General features: G+C 37.7%; 4 protein-coding genes across 5 annotated transcripts; 3 read left to right on the top strand and 1 right to left on the bottom strand.

The window, feature by feature from the left end:
- The first annotated feature begins 971 nt into the window (after positions 1-971).
- On the top strand, positions 972-5,208 carry LOC137739601 (OVARIAN TUMOR DOMAIN-containing deubiquitinating enzyme 11). Of its 2 annotated transcripts, none has more exons than XR_011069097.1 (10): positions 972-1,180; positions 1,688-1,888; positions 2,663-2,736; positions 3,146-3,200; positions 3,461-3,535; positions 3,816-3,889; positions 4,011-4,059; positions 4,385-4,487; positions 4,726-4,782; positions 4,905-4,975. XR_011069097.1 is itself a non-coding variant. In XM_068479224.1 (10 exons), the coding sequence occupies exons 2-10, from the start codon at positions 1,721-1,723 to the stop codon at positions 4,949-4,951; spliced, it is 684 nt and encodes a 227-aa protein (XP_068335325.1). In that variant the 5' UTR covers positions 972-1,180; positions 1,688-1,720; the 3' UTR covers positions 4,952-5,208. The 2 variants fall into 2 exon arrangements, 1 of the variants encoding a protein (XP_068335325.1); XM_068479224.1 differs by having other exon boundaries at positions 4,403-4,487; positions 4,905-5,208.
- A 1,248-nt stretch (positions 5,209-6,456) lies between these two features.
- On the top strand, positions 6,457-12,881 carry LOC137739445 (heat shock 70 kDa protein 17-like). The gene is made up of 15 exons (XM_068479014.1): positions 6,457-6,554; positions 6,990-7,793; positions 8,052-8,284; positions 8,878-9,037; positions 9,181-9,426; positions 9,529-9,665; positions 9,803-10,127; positions 10,221-10,382; positions 10,757-10,831; positions 10,918-11,018; positions 11,188-11,257; positions 11,500-11,556; positions 11,691-11,752; positions 12,154-12,226; positions 12,333-12,881. Exons 2-15 carry the CDS (start codon positions 7,032-7,034, stop codon positions 12,528-12,530), a joined length of 2,661 nt encoding a protein of 886 aa, XP_068335115.1. The 5' UTR covers positions 6,457-6,554; positions 6,990-7,031; the 3' UTR covers positions 12,531-12,881.
- Positions 12,882-13,285: 404 nt separating this feature from the next.
- On the top strand, positions 13,286-15,690 carry LOC137739283 (pentatricopeptide repeat-containing protein At4g02750-like). The gene has a single exon (XM_068478836.1). It carries the CDS (start codon positions 13,383-13,385, stop codon positions 15,600-15,602), a length of 2,220 nt encoding a protein of 739 aa, XP_068334937.1. The 5' UTR covers positions 13,286-13,382; the 3' UTR covers positions 15,603-15,690.
- Positions 15,691-15,712: 22 nt separating this feature from the next.
- LOC137739284 (UDP-arabinose 4-epimerase 1-like) lies at positions 15,713-18,359 on the bottom strand. Its single transcript, XM_068478837.1, has 9 exons — positions 18,110-18,359; positions 17,907-18,023; positions 17,710-17,817; positions 17,503-17,594; positions 17,275-17,416; positions 17,018-17,112; positions 16,710-16,839; positions 16,464-16,608; positions 15,713-16,358 (listed from the first exon to the last, which is right to left on the bottom strand). The coding sequence occupies exons 1-9, from the start codon at positions 18,230-18,232 to the stop codon at positions 16,138-16,140; spliced, it is 1,173 nt and encodes a 390-aa protein (XP_068334938.1). The 5' UTR covers positions 18,233-18,359; the 3' UTR covers positions 15,713-16,137.
- Positions 18,360-19,034: the final 675 nt, after the last annotated feature.

Below are 19,034 nucleotides of genomic sequence, written 5' to 3'. Positions count from 1 at the left end.
ATAAGTTGTAATTAGTGGACTCCTTGGACGTTCTTAATCAACTTGATGAGAACTATTTTATCATAATCAACAACTAAAGTAAACAAAGCAAAGCACCAAAGTAAATGAGAGACATTCAAAAGCAATACAAGAAGCTTCCCATTTTTTTTTATCTTTTTGTAGTTTCACGTGTGACAAATCACATAAAATGCCACATAGATTGGCATGCAAATAAGTAAGAACACTATGGTAATTTATTTAGTAGAGATTAATTCATACAAAGATAATAGCTAGGCGTAATGAAACATGCATTTGGTGCAAAAGAGTCACTTGTAGAAAGAGAAATAAGGGCGTGGATTCGAAAATTCTCCTCCTTAGTTGACAAAAAAAATTATTTTAATACGTAGACGAATGTAAATGTGAACGTAACTACATTAGCTATAGAAGATGTGCGCCCACTTTGCATCAAAATTCGAATTCACTCCCACGGATATTCTCCACTCGAGCGGGGAGTGGTATTCTTATTTTATCCTTGTTCATTTCTTTCAATTTGATTTGACCATCGAAACCATTTACTTTTTGATTCGCTTTTCAAAAAATCACCTAGCGGAAAATCAGTGTTGCAAAGATTTAGTTGCATGATAAGGAAAGAAAAAAAATAATAATAAAAAAAAATAAAATCTGAAAAAAAAAAAAAATCAATTTGACATCCCAAGTCTTGACTCATGATTCACACGGTTTATAGAAGTTTGGTGTTGAACTTGTTTCATTTTTGTTGTGTTTTCTTGTCGGAAGTAGAGGATGACGTTTTGTCAAAGGCTCCGCAGCGCTACCCATTCAATTCCAACCTCCAACCCTTTCCTTCCTGGCTTTTATTTTTTTATTTTTTTCTCTGACCCTTCTTTTGGCTACCAAGTCAAATTTCGTTTTCCTTTTTTTTCTTCCAGATATTTATTATACAGTTCAGCTACCTAGGTTGAATATATTTACAGTTTTATTTATATTTATATTTGTATTTGTATTATCTTATTATTTTCAGTTGCATATCTTGGAGTTCATCCAATTCCTTGTTTGGTTGCTGAGAAAATAAGACAAAGAGAAAACTTGGATTTGGGATCTTCCCTGTTTGTGGATTTGCTTCTGTGGACTGCTATATTCAGCTCAACAAGTTCATTTGATTTAATTAAAGCTCAGCTGAGAGGTACAAAGACTTTCTCTGCAGAAATTTTTTTCTTTCTCAGGAACTGAATTTAGCTGCAGGTTCTTATTCGTTCGGTTTGTTTATATAATAATTTATGCTTTTCAATTACTTTTAGTTATTTTTTAAAATTTAATTTAATTGCTGCTGCTATTGAATTGCTTTCCTTTCACACTACATCTGCTGTTTGGCTGGTGAGAAAGTGCAATGAAATAGAAAATCAGATTATGTCAAGATCAATCACTGTGTTTTCCATTCAATTCAAGTAAAGCCTTGCACTTCCAAGAATTTGATGATAATCGAAATGCAAGATAGAAGATTTTCGTTTCGTTTTTTTTTCTTCTAAATTTTCTCAGCAACCAAACAGATGATAAGTGAAGGGGGAAATTGATATGTCATTAATCCGTACATTAATCTCAAATTTTTAGGGGTTCTAGCTCGTAGCTACCGTTATGACGGTTACTGTTTTGGATTACTTTGACGAGTTTTTAGACTTGACATGTATTGCAGGGGTGTGTTTGTGATCTGTATAGTTCAGGCGGTATGAATGGAAGCTACAGCAATGCGAGTGCGAGTTCAAGCTCGAGTTTAGATAGCAGCAATCATGATACAGAGGATGATCAAGCCATTGCAACCATCTTGGCAGAAGAGGAAAAGGTCAAAGTTGATCGCAGGCTTGGGAAGAGACTGTCCCACTTAGATTCGATTCCGGTAATGTTCCTTGCTAGTCATTATGTCTACAATGTTTCTAATTCCCGGATTAGAGGTGTGACACCCTAATGCATCTTGTATATATGCATATATGTATATATACTATATAGGTGAAGATATGAATATATGTATCCATTTGTTGTATCGATTTTATCAAAAAATTAAGGGAAAATTAAGCCCATGACTGATTTTTCTCTGTTGGTTGTTATGAATGGGAAATAGCTAATGTATCCTTTTGGCAACGCATGCAGAAATTGGTGATATGTTAACTAAGTCACACCCTTTCACACCTTATGATACTTGGGTTGATCTTGAAGTTTCAAATTCTTTTTTCGAGGTGTTACTTATACATTCCTTTAGACATAAATATGTGCTGGTGTAGTAGTGTTACTAGTGTATGTAGTATGGGATATGAAATATCATTGCAAAATAGATGTGGGCTTTTGATACTTTCGACACGCTAATTTTCTTGTTTAGTTTTAATATGAGCACCATTTTCCTGCCTCATATACGATTGCTTGCTATGTCTGTTAGAATTGAGGAGGCATTTTTCAAACGTCGTTAGGTCTATATCACTCAATTAATTCTTGCTCCGCTGTATGAGATAGGTTGCCTGCTCCGTTATCTTAAGATAAATAATATACTCTCTGCCTACTGTCTGAGCAGTGCATAGATGCATGAGATAACCTTGTTGGCCATTTGACTGAAAATTGGGTAGCTTATTGGTATTTAACTGGATATAAATATGTACCCACTGATTTATTGTGTTTGCAGCACACTCCCCGCGTAAATGGGGAGATACCTGACGTGAATGATGCGACCCAAGACCATGAGCGCCTGTCGGCAAGGTTGTAATTTCTGCAATGAGCTCTCTACATAATTTCTACTTGATTTTATATCGCTACCTTGGCACTTTTTACGTTTACTGAGCTTTCCTTTATTCAGTGCTTATAGTACACCATGGTTTAGACAGTATAATTTGATCATAACTTTACAACTTTTATTTTCTCAAAACTAACTTTAGAAAAATCCTTCTCTCTTTTTTCCAAGAAGGCGGGGGTGGGGTTTATTGTGAACTGCTCATATCGAATAGCCTGATATCCTTTGCTACTCTCCTTTGGGTATTATATGTCGCTGAACTAATGAGAGATGTAGCTATGACTAAGCAGCTTTGTTGTGCACTTGGGTATGTAGAGGGATGATTTGGTAGCAGGAAGAATCATCTTGATCGTAATAATATCTTTTTGATTGATTCAGGTTGGCAACATATGATTTATCTGAACTGCAGATCGAGGGCGATGGAAATTGTCAGGTTTGGCTACAATAATTAATTTATCACCGTATTGTTTTCAAAGTATTTGCATCTGTTGAGATTCTGTTTATCTTTATACATTGAAACGCAAAGACATACCAAACGTATATTTTATCATATTAGGTTTTTGTTATTTTGTTTACTTGGGTTACATTGATTTATCAGCCCACATTTATTCGTTTGAATCCCTCTTCTTCTCCTTTTGGGAGGAGAGAAGGGGTTTCCGAGTAATTCTAAGATATTTGGTTAACATGCTGCAGTTTCGAGCAATAGCAGATCAATTGTTTCGGAATCCAGAATACCACAAGCATGTAAGAAAACAGGTGATAAAGCAGGTACGGCTGATGAAATTCCTCCTGTCGTTCATTTTCATTATATTAGTTTAGTTACCGTAGGCTTTGATCGATAAGAAGATTGTATCTTGAGATAATATTTTCATCTATTACTGGTAGTGGTATGAAATCTTAATACCTTGCTGTATGGAATGGATGCAACATCTTAGGAGTAACGCTAAGATAGCCTTTTATGTTTGAATTTTTTCTTGCTTTTCGAATTTTCGAATTTTCTTTATATTGGTTGTTTCTTAATATTTTTTTTTTATGTTTTATGTTTCAGCTAAAGCATCACAAAAAACTCTATGAAGCTTACGTCCCGATGAAATACAGACGCTACCTGAGGAAGATGAAAAAGTTAGATTTCTGCTTTCAAGTCTACTAATTATTTACTGCAAAATTTGAGACATATTGCAACGTATATATCTAACTGTTACTAAAAGTTAACTTGATTTTGTACACAACACTGTGGCACTAGAACCGGGGAGTGGGGAGATCATCTTACACTACAGGCAGCTGCAGATCGAGTAAGTTCAACTCTACTTTTTCTCCCTTTATTCAGGTGCTTTTAAGGTCACTTAGTGAAAATATTGACTTTCTCTTCACCTCACCGTTTATGTTGTCGAGGTATATTTTGTATATGGTTGTGACTTGAAATTGTTACAATGTCAGACCGAAAATGTAAAAGGAAGTTGTTAAAATGTAGTATTGGTGAGATCGAAGTAAAGAATTGTAAATCATTGTTTATTTGCATACGTTGATTCTTCTGTTTGCTCTCTGGTAACTCCGTAATAGTTTTGTTCTTTCCTGCTTTATATAATGCTAAGTTTCACAGTGATTGGTTTCTAACAGTTACGGATTCTTCTGTAGTTCGGAGCCAAGATTTGTTTAATCACCTCTTTTCGAGACACTTGCTACATCGAGATTCTTCCTAAAGATGGGAATCCTACCCTAGGTAAATCTCATTTGCTTACTCTCTCTTTACTTGAATCGTGAAAGTCAAAAGAAACTGCACAATGTACATATTAACCAAGTGGTACTGATATGCTGTGGAAAATCAAGCCAAACTAGCCAAGTTGGGCTTTTGGATGGAGTTAAACTCATAACTTGATACGTACGCGTGGGTTGAAACTTCGTCATAAAAATATAACGAGGTTGCGATTGTTTTTGTTTCAACTTTTGTGGTGTTTCAGAGCTTTGGCTGAGCTTTTGGAGTGAAGTGCATTACAACTCCCTGTATGCAAGTGCAGGTGATGAACTAAACCATTACTTATGCCTCTCATTTGCAATTTGTTTCTCCCGACACTTTGGTATCGGTCCCATTCAAGATATAATCAATCCTCTGATTCCTTTTTTACGAATCTGTTTACAGATGTTCCGACAAGAACTCCCCGAAAGAAGCATTGGCTGTTATTTTAGAGTTATTTCAAACCGTATTCGGTTTCAAATACTCCGTATACAAGTTACATTAGTAGCAAGTATATTATGGCGACGGGCGTTGTAACTCGCTGTAAACTAACAAGAATTCAGATCTTTCTTTCGAGTTAACGTCGGTACGCCGGAAATTAGACTTCAGATATCTGTAAATAGAAGTTACATGCTGAAGGATCACATAGCTTTTCTGTGTGTGTTTCTGCGGATTCTTGTATAAAGTCATCAAATCATTTTTCCAACAAGTGAAATGCGGTTTAATTTATCTCGCACATCAGTTGGCAACTAAACATCGTATGCGCAATTTGAACTCGTAAAAAATGTCACTAGACCAATCGGTCATTGCGAGTTTAAAATGTCACTAAACCAACTGATCGTTGCATTTAGGGGTGAACTATAACTCTAAATATCACTTTCCACACTCCTCGTCCTTTGACACGTAAAGTGGGAGAAGTTATTTAGGGGGTGTAGTCAAACTAAGATTTTAAAGGATTTTAAAAGTGATAGATTTTATAGGATTTAAGAGGATTAAAGATTCCTACAAAATTCATATGAATTTTAAAGAATTTGAATGGATTGTGGTGGAAGGATTTGAAATCCTAGGGGGTGAGGTTGGATTCTTTTTAGTCTTGGTTATATATACTTTTTGCTCTCAAATCTTACAAAATCCACAACTTATTGAAATCCTCCAAAATCTTAATTTTTTAAATACACTTAGATTTGGATGGATTTTAAAATCCTTTAATTGACTACACCTAGATTTGAATGGATTCTAAAATCCTTTAAAATTTTTTAATTGACTGCACTAAGATTTTAAAGTCTTTTAAAATCTTATCAAATCCGAGTTTGACTACACCCTCCTTAATTGCCAACAAACTAAGGAGTTGAGCAGGTGCAACATCTAGATCCTCAACCCAATTTAATTCAGGCTTTTATTCAAGAGTGGTCTTTGGTATTGACATAATTTTTAAATTTGATTCTTAATAATAAAAATCGATAAAGTGGTGTCTGAATTTGTTTATTGTAAGTCATTTTGGTCATTTCGTAAAAAATCTGTCAATATCCTTGTTAAATTGGCCAGTGACCACCTTTTTCATATTATTTTTGTTAAATCAATTCTTCCACTTATTATTGATATATTTTTCACAGAAAAATCAAAAAATTTACCGCAAATAAATTTAGGGATCAATTCTATGAATTTTCATTAATAATGACTAAAATAAGGAGTTATATAGTAGACGGTTTGCCAAAAAACCTTAAATTTATAGATCTCTATTTCCACGGTTAATCGAAAGTCATGCAGCATCGCGCGCCAACACCGAATGATGCACGAAGAACCTATGATAACCGTTGGCACAACACCGCGGAGCGTATCACTGACTTCCACGTGTACACTACGCCACGTGTTTCTTTCCAAGTGGTAGTTCACTCTCCTAATTTTCCACGTAGGCATTTCTTGTGTTTAAATTCCCTGCATCTTCCAGCACTAACTGAGAAAGTTCTCGCCTTCACTTTCTTTGTACGTTTTCTCGTCAACCAAACAGAAAATTGTGCCGCCAGTCTTCTGGAGAATGCGATCTGCACATTACTGGTATTTCTCTCTCTCTCTCTCTCTCTCTCTCTCTCTCTCCAATTATCTCCGTGCATTCATTTTTCTCCTTTTCTATATCCGAGTTATTTTTCGATTTTCTATCGACGTGAAATATTCAAATTTTTAGTCCTCTGTTTGGTTGCTGAGAAAATGGAAAACGTAGTGTAGAAAAAAATTAGGGTTTAAGCTAATTTAATTATTTTTTTTCATCGAATTTGATTTCGAATATCGAATATCGAATTGAAATCTGTACTCAGAGCAATCAATTGAGCTTAGTATACTCCCGTTTTCCATTTTCTTTGTGCCCAAACATCATAAAAACTGTAAATTTTCGAATGAATTTAACTGTTTTGTATTTGTTTTCTCAGTCGCAAGTCCGAAAAATTGAATTTTCATGCTAATTATTTATCAATTTTTATTATTGTGTTTGTTCAGACGAAGCTTTGAAGTCCTAGGGTTTGCCGAATCCAATCTAGGATGGCGTCGATCTTATTCAAGCTAGGGTTGTTCTTATCCGTCCTTTGCATTGTGTTTTCGCCTTCTCAATGTGCAGTTATGAGTATAGATCTAGGCTCTGAATGGGTAAAAGTTGCGGTAGTAAACCTTAAGCGCGGGCAGAGCCCGATCACAGTCGCTATCAATGAGATGTCAAAGCGAAAATCCCCCAACTTGGTTGCATTTCACTCCGGTGATCGTCTTATTGGGGAGGAAGCAGCTGGATTGGTTGCTCGGTACCCGGAAAAAGTCTATTCTCAAACAAGGGACTTGATTGGAAAACCCTTTAGTTCCAGTAAAAGCCTATTGGATTCATTGTACTTGCCATTCGACGTTACAGAGGATACTACGGGAACTGTTAGTTTCAAAATTGATGATAAAGTGACTACTTATTCAGTCGAGGAACTAACGGCGATGGTCTTAGGTTATGCTGCAAATTTGGCAGAGTTTCATTCGAAAGTGCCTGTAAAGGATGCTGTAATTTCAGTTCCTCCATACTTTGGGCAAGCAGAGAGAAAGGGGTTACTCCGAGCGGCACAGTTGGCGGGGATTAATGTTCTTGCTTTGATAAATGAGCATTCCGGTGCAGCATTGCAGTATGGGATTGATAAAGATTTCTCAAATGAGTCAAGGCATATAATTTTCTATGATATGGGCACCAGCAGTACCTATGCAGCACTTGTTTATTTCTCGGCATATAATACCAAGGAGTTTGGTAAGACTGTTTCAGTCAACCAGTTTCAGGTAATTTCATTCCAATTCGAATTATTTTCTAGCATTTAATAGTTTGCACCGATGGTTAACACTTCCATAGTTTACATTTTACACATGTTACATTGGTTTCACAGTAACACATCTACCGTGTGTAAATAATCCACCACGTGAAGTTCCTTCCTCCATGTATCTGTTATTTATGGAAGCATAGGTTACTTTTGATTCTCGTATGATATGCAATTATTTCGGCCAGTTCTCTTAAAGTTTATTCTCATTTCTCATGTAAAGGTCAAGGATGTCAGATGGGACCCACAACTTGGGGGCCAGAACTTGGAATTACGGTTGGTGGAGCATTTTGCAGATGAGTTTAATAAACAAGTAGGGAATGGTGTTGATGTGAGGAAGTCCCCAAAAGCAATGGCTAAATTGAAGAAACAGGTCAAGCGTACAAAAGAAATTCTAAGTGCAAACAAAATGGCACCAATATCTGTTGAATCCCTTTACGATGATCGGGACTTCAGGTCGGTGGAATTTACAGTGCATTACTCTTTTATCGTTGTTGAAAAGTTCCTTTATCATTGTCTATCTTTATTAATTTAACTAGTGGAAGCAATGAGCAGAAGGGTGAAAAGAGTTCATGTGGCAGTGGCTCTGTCAATTATTGTTCATGCGGCATATTTTTACCGTTGCCATACTTCTGGTTGATATAGACTTTTATATGTTTCGTGATTTCCCTTCTAGAGTAGTGGAAAATAGGCTATTTTAAGCATCTCAATTTGAATACTTTCAGAGCTAGCTGGAATTTGTGTCATTAGTTGTCCAACGTAGTATATTGAACATTATCGATATGTAGTTGTGCAACTTATATAGATAGGTTTCTTTGGGATGCCTCTGTTTCCATTGTTGGAAGTTCTATTATTAATTACTATTTATTCCACTGCTATGCTGGTTGATGTAGGTTTCCTTATAAAAAGCTTGGTTTACCCTTCTAGATTTGGTGGAAAATAAGCTATGTTAAATTTCTAAAGATACATGTGTTTTCACCTTGTGTACTCTGGCAATTTGTGTTAGTTGTCCAAGTTGACAAACTGAACACTATTTATTTCCCTTTCAGGAGCACGATAACTCGTGAAAAGTTTGAAGAGCTCTGCGAAGATCTGTGGGAGAAGTCACTTATACCTCTTAAAGAAGTGCTCAAGTATTCTGGTTTAAAGGTAGATGAGATATATGCAGTGGAACTGATAGGAGGAGCTACCAGGGTGCCAAAGCTGCAGGTTTGACCTATACTCTCTCTCCCTTTTGCTCTGGTGATGTCCTACATCACCTTGATATTAATGTTGCGCTATTGAATCTCGTCATCTCTGAGTTGTTATGAAGAGTGATCACGAGAAGGAATTCTCTATTTCTTTTATGACAGGCTAAGCTTCAGGAATATCTTGGAAGGAAAGAGTTGGATAGACATCTGGATGCTGATGAAGCTATAGTTCTAGGTGCAGCATTATATGCTGCTAATTTAAGTGATGGAATCAAGCTGAACCGTAAGTTAGGGATGATTGATGGTTCTACCTATGGGTTTGTGCTTGAGTTAGATGGCCCCGATCTTCAGAAAGAAGATATTACTAGGCAGACACTTGTGCAACGGATGAAGAAACTCCCCAGCAAGGTAAATAACATGGAAATAAATACCAAATGTTAGTAAATGGTTTTATTTTATAGTTTTTCCCGTCTAAGTTCACTCACTATGTTTTGGTTTGCTATAAAATAGATGTTCAGGTCCTTTATCCAGAGCAAAGATTTCGAAGTGTCGCTAGCGTACGAGAGTGAAGATCTTTTACCCCCAGGTGCCACCTCTCCTGTATTTGCTCAGTACTCTGTGTCCAGTTTGACAGAGACAAGTGAGAAGTAAGGATTGGCATTTCCAGATTCTTTCTGTACAATTTTTTCGGCAGTGCTTTAAAGAAGTTCTACCTATATGTCCATGCAAAAGCATGAGATGAACACTGACAACATTTTATATTTGTCTTTTCCATCTTATTTAGGTATGCATCACGGAATTTGTCTTCACCCATTAAAGCAAGTCTGCATTTCTCTTTGAGTAGAAGTGGTGTTTTGTCGTTGGATCGTGCAGATGCTGTTATTGAAGTGTCAGAATGGGTGGAAGTTCCTAAGAAGAATCTGAGTGTGGAGAATTCAACTAATGTTGCACCGAACATTTCGACTGAAACTGGTGCTCAGAACTCTTCAGAAGACAGCAATGGCAATACTAATGATGGTGGAAATAGTAACACTTCCAACTCTACTGTAGAAGCGGATGTTGTTATTGAAAAAAAGCTGAAAAAGCGGACCTTTAGGATTCCACTGAAGGTATATGTTAGATAATTTTCTTAAAGTTCTTTCATGCTTCTCAACAGCTCATTAGAAGCTCGTATTTTCTCAAATCTCCTTTTCATATTGTAGATTGTTGAGAAAACAGTCGGACCTGCAATGTCTCCTTCAAAAGAATCTCTTGCTGAAGCAAAGCGTAAATTAGAAGAATTAGACAAGAAGGATGCAGAGCGGAGGAGAACGGCAGAGTTGAAAAATAACTTGGAAGGATACATATATGGTACTAAAGAAAAGGTGTGTAGGTGTAATCAAATATTTTTTTCTTCTCGGCATAAGAAAACCATCTTCATTGCATGATATATTTTTTTATGAATATTTACGATGTTTCCAAATATTTCTGGATTTTTCCGTGATATTATGCCTTGCAATTGTTGTTTGATAAAGTTATTAATGTAGTTTGTTTTGTATATTTTTTGTCACATCATTCATTTGAGGATATTGCATTGACTTGCTTTGTATTGAATCTGATGTTATTTCTCCTTTTTGTGTCTTTTGCTTTGATAGGCTAAATTATTTTGTTCTAGTGCTAGTTTCCCTATTTAAAAATGTTTTTGGTCATAACAATTTGTTCTTGTTTGAACCTTTTAATGAATTCTTTCGTATACCAGTTTGAAACATCCGAGGAATTTGAAAAAATTTCAACTAGCGAGGAACGCCAATCCTTTATTGGAAAGCTAGATGAGGTAGACATTTCTTTATTCAACCCAAAATTCAGCTTCATCATATCTCTGTCCTAAGTTTTCTATTTAACCTGTTGTCTTTTTCTTAGGTGCAAGAGTGGCTTTACACCGATGGTGAAGATGCTACTGCTTCAGAGTTTCAGGAACGCCTAGAGATGCTAAAAGCTATTGGTGATCCAATATTCTTCAGGTATATTCCAGTTTAGTTTGTTTGGTTTAAGTTTAATTGAGGGTAATACTGCATTCACCAAGAAAAAAGAATTGGGCAGTGATGTATAATTTTCAGATGTAATTTCTACAATTTAAGTCCTGTGTCAAGTCAATGCAATGTATCTGATCTGATGAATTCTTGGGTGCAGATTCAAAGAGCTTACCGCACGGCCAGAAGCAGTGGAACATGCTCGAAAGTACCTTTTTGGGGTGCAACAGGTAATTCAGACACTGTCATTTTTATAAACTTGGATTATATATCACATGTTAGAAATTGAGCTCGGGGATATTGTTACTAAACAAATATATAGGCTTAAGTTTTACATGTGAAATTGTTGCCATAGGTCAATCACCGTTAAATATTTAAAGAGCTATTAATAAAGTCCGCACCATTAACTATATGACCTTAGTAAACCATGAGATGTGACATATTCATTTATCTTTTCCTCAATGTGTTGCAGATTCTAAGTGGATGGGAGTCGAACAAACCCTGGATTCCGAAAGATCGAACAGATGAGGTGCTTCAAGCATACATGATCCGACTTAAAACTCTTTGCCAATTGTAAATAGTAGTTGTAGTAATGATCTAATTTAGCTGCCCTTTGATGGCCTCTGACGCTTAAGGTGTGGGAAATTTATGTGTGTTTACCAGGTTGCGAGTGATGCTGACAAGTTGAAGAAGTGGTTGGACGAGAGGGAGGCTGAGCAGAAAAAGTAAGTAATTGTTGTTGCTGTATTGATTTCTTTTGACATTATTAAGGTAACTTGTTGATGGCAACTATGCACGCACATTTAATCTTAATTAAGGAAACATGCGGTGATAGCCCATTTCCCTTTGCTTGATATCTTGCTTTATGTTGACGATTGTTGAATGTACCGTGTTGCACATTGGTGCTGAGTTTTTTATTTGGTTTGAAAGTGTTGCTTTTTTCGTTGAAAATCCTGCAGTTAGAAGTTATTTATGTGCATAATTTCACCCGGTTCTTGATTTGCATCTTATTGATTTTGGCTACTGACCGAGATCCAGTCTGCTCTCCTTGATTATCCATCAAGTATAGCAGCAATTTTATGACAGTGCTTCCATTTATTTAACCTAGTTTTGTTCTTCCTTGAAGGACTCCTGCACATAGCAAACCAGCATTCACATCGGATGAAGTGTTCGGGAAGGTGTTTGATCTGGAAGACAAGGTATCCTTTCGATTCTGTTTCTCGGTTGGGAAAATAAATGAAAATGCGATCCACAAGCTATTTCTATACAATTGTAATGCTCTTATCGATGACTGTCCTTGTCTAGGTTGCCAGCGTCAACCGAATCCCCAAGCCAAAGCCTAAAATTGAGAAACCCACAAGCAATGAAACCGAGAGCAGCGGAGAAAAAGCCAAAGATTCTGACTCGAGTTCTGATAATTCTTCACAAGATGACCAGAAAGCCGGAGACTCAGATGACTCAGCAAATGAAAAAGTTGACTCAGCGGGTCACGATGAGCTATGATCAAATCTAACTGACATGTCAATTAGCCTTAGTTACTGCCTTCCCAATCACTGGATTTGCATCGATACAGAGGAAGGGGGAGGGCATCTGCAATTTTCAGACGTTAGAAAAGAGTAGAGTTTGACGGTCTGAAGAATATTTGCTCAGGGACTTCTTCTCTCGTGTTACTCATACAGCTATCATCTCATACCCACATTACGGTGGGACACCGATCGATTTACTGCGTTGCGTCGCTAGAAGTCTTGATCGTTATGTTCTTCAGACGATATGATATTTATAGGGAATTTTGCTGTTGAGGAAGACTTTGTATCATCTTATTTAAGAGAAGAGACTAGTTCTTTTCAGTTGACACTTTTTGCTTTCTTTGTGGCCTTTTCTTTCTCCTCCTTTTCTCGACTTTTCTTTTCTCCTCCATTTTAGCTTCTCACAAACGGTTATTTAATCATTTTCGTTGTTTTTGTTTGATTTATTCGATCTGATTGTTAGAAAAAAAGAAGGGCTTGTGAGAAGTTAAAAAAAATGTGAAAATTGCATCCTAAAATGATAAGTAGAATATTTAAAAGAAAAAAAAAAGGAAGTTATTGTCGACATTTCAAGGAAGTCATTCACATAACTTTTTTCTCGTGTTGTGTTAAAAAGATAACATGAGCTTAGCTAAGTTCGAATTTTGTTTTGCAGTTTAGATGTATTAGAATAACGCATCTAAAAAGCGAGAAGTGTGTCAATTTTTGTTGACTCAACAAATAACAGTTCCCTCCAAAATACAAGTACAACACAACAAATATCGAATTGCTCAAACCACAAAGCAGCACTCTTTTCTTCTGCCTCACCAACACCAACTACCAACACCAAATGAGGCTGAGATCAATAGGTGAAAAGGGGACCCAAGTCTTCAACCAAAACCTGAAAATTACCCGGTTGGGGAAGTCGGGTCGGATCGACGAAGCGATTAAGATTTTCTCACAAATGCCTCAAAGGAACACTGTAACATACAATTCGATGATCTCTGTCTATGCTAAGAATGGTAGAATTGGTAATGCACGCCAACTGTTCGATAAAATGCCGCACAGAAACTTGGTTTCTTGGAACACTATGATTTCCGGGTACCTGCACAATGACAGGGTTGAGGAAGCGTATAGGATTTTTGTTGACATGCCGGAGAGAGACCTTTACTCTTGGACTTTGATGATAACTTGCTTTACTCGTAGTGGTGAGCTCAAGAGAGCCAGAGAGCTATTCGATTTGCTTCCAGATAAGGGGGATGCTGCTTGTTGGAATGCAATGATTGCAGGGTATGCGAAGAAGGGGCAGTTTGATGATGCTAAGAGATTGTTTGATGAAATGCTGGAAAAAAATTTAGTTTCGTGGAATTCAATGCTTGCAGGGTATACGAAGAATGGGGAGATGCAGTTGGGAGTAAATTTTTTTGAGCAGATGCCTGAGAGGAATGTGGTTTCGTGGAATTTGATGTTGGATGGATTTTTTGAGGTTGGTGATTTGGATTCTGCTTGGAAGTTCTTTAAGATGATTCCGGACCCGAATGTGGTTTCTTGGGTCACAATGTTATGTGGGTTTGCGCAAAATGGGGAGATCGCAAAGGCAGAGGATCTCTTTGAGCAGATGCCAAGTAGAAATGTGGTTTCTTGGAATGCAATGCTTGGAGCCTATGTTCGAGACCACCAAATTGACAAGGCTGTTAAATTATTCGGGGATATGCCTGAGAGGGATTCTGTATCGTGGACAACAATGATCAATGGGTATGTTCGTGTTGGTAAGCTTGACGAAGCAAGGCAATTGCTCAACCAGATGCCATACAAGAATATTGCTGCACAAACAGCAATGATGTCTGGATACTTGCAAAATGGAAGGATGGATGAAGCAAGTGAGATCTTCAATCCCATTTCCATCCGGGACGTTGTTTGTTGGAACACAATGATTTCAGGCTATGCTCAGTGTGGGAAAATGGTTGAAGCTCTATCTCTTTTCAGAAAAATGATTAACAAGGACATTGTTTCTTGGAATACTATGATTACTGGTTATGCTCAAATAGGGCAGATGGATAAGGCACTTGAAATCTTTGAGTCGATGGGTGAGAGGAGCATAGTTTCGTGGAATTCTCTGGTTACAGGTTATGTGCAAAATGGGTTATATCTGGATGCACTAAGGAGGATCGTGAAGATGGGACAGGAAGGAAAGAGGCCTGATGAGTCGACTTTTGCTTGTGGTCTAAGCGCGTGCGCCAATCTTGCGGCTTTACAAGTTGGAAAGCAACTTCACCATTTGGTTGTGAAGTGTGGTTATGTAAATGACTTGTTCGTCAGCAATTCCCTGATTACCATGTATGCTAAATGCGGGAGAGTTGTGGATGCTAATTTTGTGTTCGAAGATATCAAGCGCGGTGATATTGTTTCTTGGAATTCTTTGATATCTGGGTATGCTTTAAACGGAGATGGTGAAGAGGCAGTAAAGCTCTTCAAAAAGATGTTAATAGAAGGGGTGAATCCTGATCAGGTGACCTTTGTTGGGGTGTTATCGGCATGCAGCCACAGTGGGTTGGTTGAGTGCGGTTTAGAAATTTTTAAGAGCATGACTGAAGTTTACCTTATTGAACCTTTTGCCGAACACTATGCTTGCATGGTTGACCTGCTCGGTCGTGCAGGGAGGCTAGAGGAAGCCTTTGAAATGGTGAGGAATATGAAGATCGCGACAACTGCTAAAATATGGGGTGCATTACTTGGAGCTTGTAGGATACACCGGAATCTACAACTTGGAAAGTATGCTTCCGAGAAGCTTTTAGAACTTGAACGTGATAAAGCTTCAAATTATGTGCTCTTGTCCAACATGCATGCTGAGGCCAGCAGATGGGACGAGGTTGAAAGAGTCAGGGTGTTAATGAAAGAAAGTAGCACAGAGAAGCAGCCAGGCTGCAGTTGGATTGAAGTCAGAAATCACGTACATGCTTTTCTCTTTGATGATCCGGTGCAGCCTAGAACAGCAGAGCTTTCAAGCGTATTGAAGAGCCTAACCACAGAGATGAGAAACACAAGTTACATATCGACACCTTATGATTGACAAAGATTTACAACCTACGGTAACAGGTACTGCTTTTTCGCTCTTGCTAAGCTATTAGCAGTATAGCATTTTATAGATCAGTAAATATGCGACACGAGCATTCATTTATGATTTATCAATTGTTCTTCAAATAGAGAACTCATACATTGCCAAGGAAAATAGGAAAGAAGCTAATTTGTTTTAAGTGATTTAGAGCAATTTACATGAAATTTAGCAATTATACTTATCCGCAGATAACACTCAACCTGGCTATGTATACGGTACTGTAAATGTTTCATCTGTTTAGATCAGCTATCTAATATCCTCTCCTATTCTTTTTCTGGGCTTGAAAAAAGTACAGGAGTAAAAATACACGCAGGGTTACTCTTGTCCTATATGAATGAAGAGGGAGGGCACTCTCTTCTCTCAACGAACCCAGAGACTTTCTTCCTCGCCAATTGGAAATTTATGTAGTGTTCCAATTAAAAGGAAATCCATGTTCAACTCAAGGAGCAACATCCTGCTTCCGCAACGATATCTCTGGTATCTTTTCAACCTAAGGACCATAGCCATTCAAATGCGATTTTTGCCATCTCCATGCAATCTGCAGGCTCTCTTGAAGTGTGTAGTGGGCTGTCCAATTCAGCTCCTGCCTTACCTTGGAAGGATCACTATAAACTTTAGCATAGTCCCCCGGCCTTCGGTCGAGGTAATCAACCTTTATGTCCACCCCTGTCGCCTTCTTGCATGCCTCAACAAATTCCTTCACTGAACTACCTGTATTCAAAATGATCCAAAATAACTTCAGGAAATGCAGGGCTAGCGAGGCAAGGGTAAGGAAAGGATGATAATAATTTCAAGGGAAATGACAGATTTCTTAACCTTTTCCAGTGCCGACATTGTAGATCCCAACCTTCCCAGGTTGTGCATCGGCGAGAGCTTTTACATGAGCATCAACCAGGTCAGTGACATCTATATAGTCCCTCACACAAGTGCCATCAGCTGTTTCATAGTCTGTTCCTCTGACCTAGAATCAATGACATAGACAAAAGAATTCAATTTCTCACATTGATTTTGGCCTAAACAAGTGTACTGGAAAAGAGGAGGGGGACAGGGGGAGAAAAGTACCTTCAGTCCAGGAATAATCCCTCGAGCGGCATCAAAACAGGCACCAGAGATTCGTCCCTGCTCACGTAGCTCAGGTCGAGGAGCCTCTCCTAGTCTTCCCTCAGGGTCTGATCCTATCACATTAAAATATCTGGATACGTAACCGTATATATGTTAGGTTCAGTTATACCTAATATATACATTTCGAAGAAATTGCTCATGCCTCATGCTGTGTTGAAGTCAGAATTCAGAAACAAAGCAGCGGGAGCATTGTGCTCGCTCACACGCACGCACACTTTTCAAAGAATTAAGCAGAATTCACGGCCTACCGTAAGATCATGACTGCCATGTTTGAGTTTTTGGAGAAATCTAGTATGATATCTTCTGCCATCTTCTTTGCTTTTCCATATGGATTGATTGGGACCTGAATTCGTACAGTTATAAATATTGAGTATTTCGGAAATTAGCACATCTTGATACAAATGTTAATCTGTGTTTTATTTGACTTGATGTACTAACACAGTATTTAAACTTTACAGTTAATACATGATTAACTGACAAATTAAAACTGTGTTATGAATCTCACTTGCTCGGTTTCTTCGGTGATCGGCATCTTCTCAGGTTCACCATAAGTGGCACAAGTACTGGAATAGATCAATGTTTTTACATTGTGTGCTGCCATTGCCTCCAAAACCAAGAGGGTATTTGATGTGATATTGTGATAGTATCTGCAGCAGAACACTAATTGTATGTCATTAAAAGATAAACAGAGAAGAAACGAAACTTAATTAACACGAAATTGACGATTGAATACCGAAGAGGCTCGAGTGTACTTTCACCAACATAAGCAACAGCTGCAAAATGCATGACAGCATCAAATGCATTCTCTGAGAAGATCTTATTGACCTAAGACAAGAATCAAGGAATATCCAACACGTTGTTCACCCGAGTTCAGTTCACCCTTTCCACAGTTTAGATTAGTTTAAAGTAGAATATACAAAAGAAACATATATTAGGATACGGCTTTTGCATCTCCGAGGTCAGCGTATATGAATTGCAGCCTCCCGGGTTCTGGAAACAACTGTTGAAGAACCCTAACAGCACCGATGTTTCCTCGAGAAAGATTGTCCTGTGAAAAGACACAAATTAAAGGGTTTTCAATCGACGAATCATGTAAGAATCACGAAGAAAAAGCTTTCAAGAATGATCGATATATACCACTATCGTTACACGGTATGAGTCCTTCAAAAGCCTAAGTGCAGCATGAGAGCCTATGTAACCAGCACCTCCTGTGACCAAGACATGCGTGATCCCTGCTTCATGATAAGAGAAGGACTGCAGATACACGAAAACATGAGTTGAAGGTAAAGAAATCTTGTAAAAAAAGGAACAAAACCGAAAACTATAAATCGGAAATAGACCTTGTTGGGACTGCTAGAATCATGTGACTGCTTGAACAAGACAATGCAGAGGGTGATTAGGCCGGCTGCTGCGAAAATCTTGCCGGAGAATTTGCTCCTTCGTTTCGAGTCTGCAATATCCATGCCTGCAACTGCAACCACAGAGAGAATTGGTAGAAAAATCAAATTTGGTAGTGAAGCACTTTATTATAAAGTGCTTATACAGGACTAAAAATTGTCTATTGTGATGAGTCCAAAGTCTATGCTCGATGTGCCCTATATGCTTATCTACCTAATACAATGCCCACCTCTGCCGACTTATCGTAGTTAGACTTCTTGACCTATAGCTTATTTGAAAACGTCATAAAAACAAATGACATAATATTCAATTTTTGGGCGAGTGTGTACAATAAAATTTCTGATTCCGTCCCTTGCTTAAAAAAAAAAAAAAAAAAAAAAAAAATCATAGATGATGATGATTTAAATATGAAGACCCCATCTCCAAATTAGAAGGATGTATAAAATTCAGCATTGATATATGACTCCCAATTCCGACCCTACAAATAACGTTACCAAAGTATAATAAAAATAAATTAATATACTAGAAGGAAAAGGAGTTATAGGCAAAGAAAGAAACGTTACAGAAACATGGTAAACGAAGTGAAAGTGATTTAGACGTAACGAAAACATGGGAAACACAACTTTCAATGAATTTCAGGAACCCTAATGACAGAAACTAATAATTAAGCAAGGGCTGAGATTCATGAGGAGAACCTGAGGAGTCTCGACTGCCACACAGAAACGTCAAACTGGTGACCTCAGAAACGCAGAAACCTGCCAGTCGAAACGAGAACTTGGGAATATAAAACGTCTCTAGTCGTTTCTGTGTAAGGAGGAGGAGGAGGATTAGGTGGAATGTATCTATATTTATATATATTGAGCAAAT

The sequence above is a fragment of the Pyrus communis genome, chromosome 7 (genome assembly GCF_963583255.1).
Source record: "Pyrus communis chromosome 7, drPyrComm1.1, whole genome shotgun sequence".
Classification (NCBI taxonomy): domain Eukaryota; kingdom Viridiplantae; phylum Streptophyta; class Magnoliopsida; order Rosales; family Rosaceae; genus Pyrus; species Pyrus communis.
Note: the sequence above shows the minus strand (reverse complement) of the source record. Positions and strands in the feature narration are given on the sequence as shown.